Source organism: Gekko japonicus, unplaced genomic scaffold (genome assembly GCF_001447785.1).
Source record: "Gekko japonicus isolate JY-2015 unplaced genomic scaffold, Gekko_japonicus_V1.1 scaffold80, whole genome shotgun sequence".
NCBI lineage: Eukaryota > Metazoa > Chordata > Lepidosauria > Squamata > Gekkonidae > Gekko > Gekko japonicus.
In genome coordinates this window covers 2,043,058-2,045,845 of record NW_015168047.1, presented here as the reverse complement: position 1 = coordinate 2,045,845, position 2,788 = coordinate 2,043,058, and the positions used below count along the sequence as shown (strand labels likewise).

The 2,788-nt window shown below is 53.4% G+C and overlaps 1 protein-coding gene across 1 annotated transcript; it reads left to right on the top strand.

Annotated features, from left to right (window-relative positions):
• The first annotated feature begins 40 nt into the window (after positions 1–40).
• Positions 41–2,461, top strand: OTUD1 (OTU deubiquitinase 1). The gene has a single exon (XM_015414293.1). It carries the CDS (start codon positions 233–235, stop codon positions 1,469–1,471), a length of 1,239 nt encoding a protein of 412 aa, XP_015269779.1. The 5' UTR covers positions 41–232; the 3' UTR covers positions 1,472–2,461.
• Positions 2,462–2,788: the final 327 nt, after the last annotated feature.

Below are 2,788 nucleotides of genomic sequence, written 5' to 3'. Positions count from 1 at the left end.
GGCCTGAGGAGGGAGGCGGAGAGCGGCGGGAGCGCCCTTGGTCTGCGCCGGGCGTGAGGAGAGGGGCGGCGGCAGTGACAGGGGAAGGTGATGCCCGTGTTTATTTTTACTCGGGCGCCTCATCCTTTCTGGCTGCCGGTGAGGAGGGGCGGCGGCCCCCGCGGTCGCTCCCTGGCCCGGCCCCAGTGGCCTTCGTCAGGCGGCCGCTACAGCAGCCCATAAAGGGCCGAGGATGCAGCTCTACAGCACCATCGTCACCCACTACCCGGCAGCGACAGCATCGGCGGCGAGCAGCGCCTCAGCCGGCAGCCCGGGCGTCGTCTTCAAGGTCTCTCCGTCTCCGGAGCCGGCGGGCCAAAGCCCAGTGGGAGTCGAGAGCGAGGCGGGCGGAGGAGGGACCTCGGCCACAGGAGGAGCAGCCACCGCCATGCCCGCCTTCTCTTGCCTGGAACTGTTGCCTCCGACAGGCCCCGTGCAGAGGAAACCGCCGCAATGCTACGGCGCCACCGCCGCCGCCCCGATGACCCGCCGGCGGCCCTTGGAGAGGGTCGTGCCTGTCCGCCTGGTGCAGCGCCCGGAGGCCGTGGTCATGGCGGGCGAGCTGGGCCCGGCTTCGGCGGCGGCGCCTCAAGCCCATTCTTGGCTGCTGGGGGAGAGCCACGGGGGCGACTTCATGGCCGGCCAGCCGCGCCCGGAGGAGCCCAGCAACCGCGGCCTCCGCTTCAGCGAGCACTGCCAGGCCCTGCAGGCGGCCACGGCCGGCCCCAGCAGCTACCCGGGCGTCTCCGCGGAGCCTCAGCCCGCTTGCCAAGCGCCGGCCGGCGGCGGCGAGGCTGAACTCGAGGCCGCCGAGGAAGACGGGCCGGTGCGCCCGGCGGAGCGCAGCGAGAAGCTGGCCCTGTACTTGGCGGAGGTGGAGAAGCAGGACAAGTACCTGCGGCACAAGGGCCGCTACCGCTTCCACATCATCCCCGACGGCAACTGCCTGTACCGGGCCGTCTGCAAGGCCATCAACGGCGACCAGCGGCTGCACGGCGAGCTCCGCGAGCAGACGGTACATTACATCGCCGACCACCTCGACCACTTCAGCCCCATCATCGAAGGCGACGTGGGCGAGTTCCTCATCAACGCCGCCCAGGACGGCGCCTGGGCCGGCTACCCGGAGCTCTTGGCCATGGGACAGATGCTGGACGTCAACATCCACCTGACCACGGGCGGCAGACCCGAAAGCCCCACTGTCTCCACCATGGTCCACTACCTGGGGCCCGAGGACCCGAACCGGCGCAGCATCTGGCTGAGCTGGCTCAGTAACGGGCACTATGACGCTGTGATGGACCGCCAGTGCCCCAATCCGGAGTACGAGGAATGGTGCAGGCAGACTCAGGTGCAGCGCAGGAGGGACGAGGAGCTGGCCAGATCCATGGCAGTCTCCTTGTCCAAGATGTACATCGAGCAGAATGCCTGCTCCTGAAATGGGACCCTGCCACTGTTGGTGGTCTGCTGCCCTGGTGCCTTAATCGTTCTCCACACAAGCTGCCCTGCCCTGGGCTGAGCACAGAACTCAAGGGGAACAATGACTGATATTTGTACTGTGCACTTGTATATACTGTCACCTCCTGGTTGATTGGTCACTCTGTTTGTTTTGTATATGTTTCTTTTTTTTTTCTAGTACCCCTTTCTCTTTTTCGGTAAGGGGCTTTCCTTTCTTTGCACAATACTTTCTTTTATCTTGTTACCTCTGTCTCTTATATTTTGCTTTGGCACCTGGCTTTTCAAGTCTGCTGCCAAAAAAATAAGTGAATAAGAGTTACTGGTTTTTGTGCTAATATGGCTTGTGGCCTAACAGCTGTTTTATACTGCAACTTGAAACCTATCATCTTAACACTATCAAACAAAAAAGTTAAAAAATGTGTGTTCTTTTGTCCCCCTTTATTTGAGTAAAACAAGTAACTTTCAGCCACTGTGTATTTGTTTTAATTGAAAATATGCAGTTAACTTTGAAATGGTTACTTCTAAGATGCATTGACCACTCTGCAGAGCGGGATTTCTTTAGACAGTTGGAGCACGACAAAGCTATTCCAGAGATGTTACAGACAGCAGTTGTGACTTCTTTGTGCAGTTGCTGTCTAGAGTAAGCTTGCTTTTCACTTCATCACCCAGTTGGTGCCATTTTTTCTCTTATAAGTATTGATTTACAAAACAAAGTCTGACTTGGAATGTTATGACATAATGAAATAGCTATTTAAGAAAAGACTTGATGTATGGTCTTGTTCTTTTTTAATACATGGACCATGCCTGCTTTCTAACAGTGTACCAGCAGGTTTGTCTTATCACACACTATTTGTTAGTTGTTTTCTAATCACTAATAATGGGCTTACTCTGGTATTATGTAAAAAATGTATTTATACTAAGGGTTTGTATGGTTTGCTGGGTCAAACATTCAAGGTTTCCAAGATAAAAACTACCCTCTTTAATTTCCAAGTAAATTGAAATTGCTAGATATATTTATTAAGTAATGGAGTTTGTACTTTTTTTATTTTGTGACCTTTTGAATTTATACTGTATTTGTATAATAGGAATATTCTTAGCTATTCTGAAATAAATGTATAGTTTTGCTTGAATTTTATTTGAGAGTTCAGTATTTGAACATAAAGAAACTTAAGCAGTTAACGTTGCGGTCCTAACCTGAAAAGATACACTGTGCAATGCTATGCAGAATTACTCCAGTATAAACCCATTAATGGCAATTAATTAATTTCAGTGGACTTAGAAACACATAGCTCTGCTT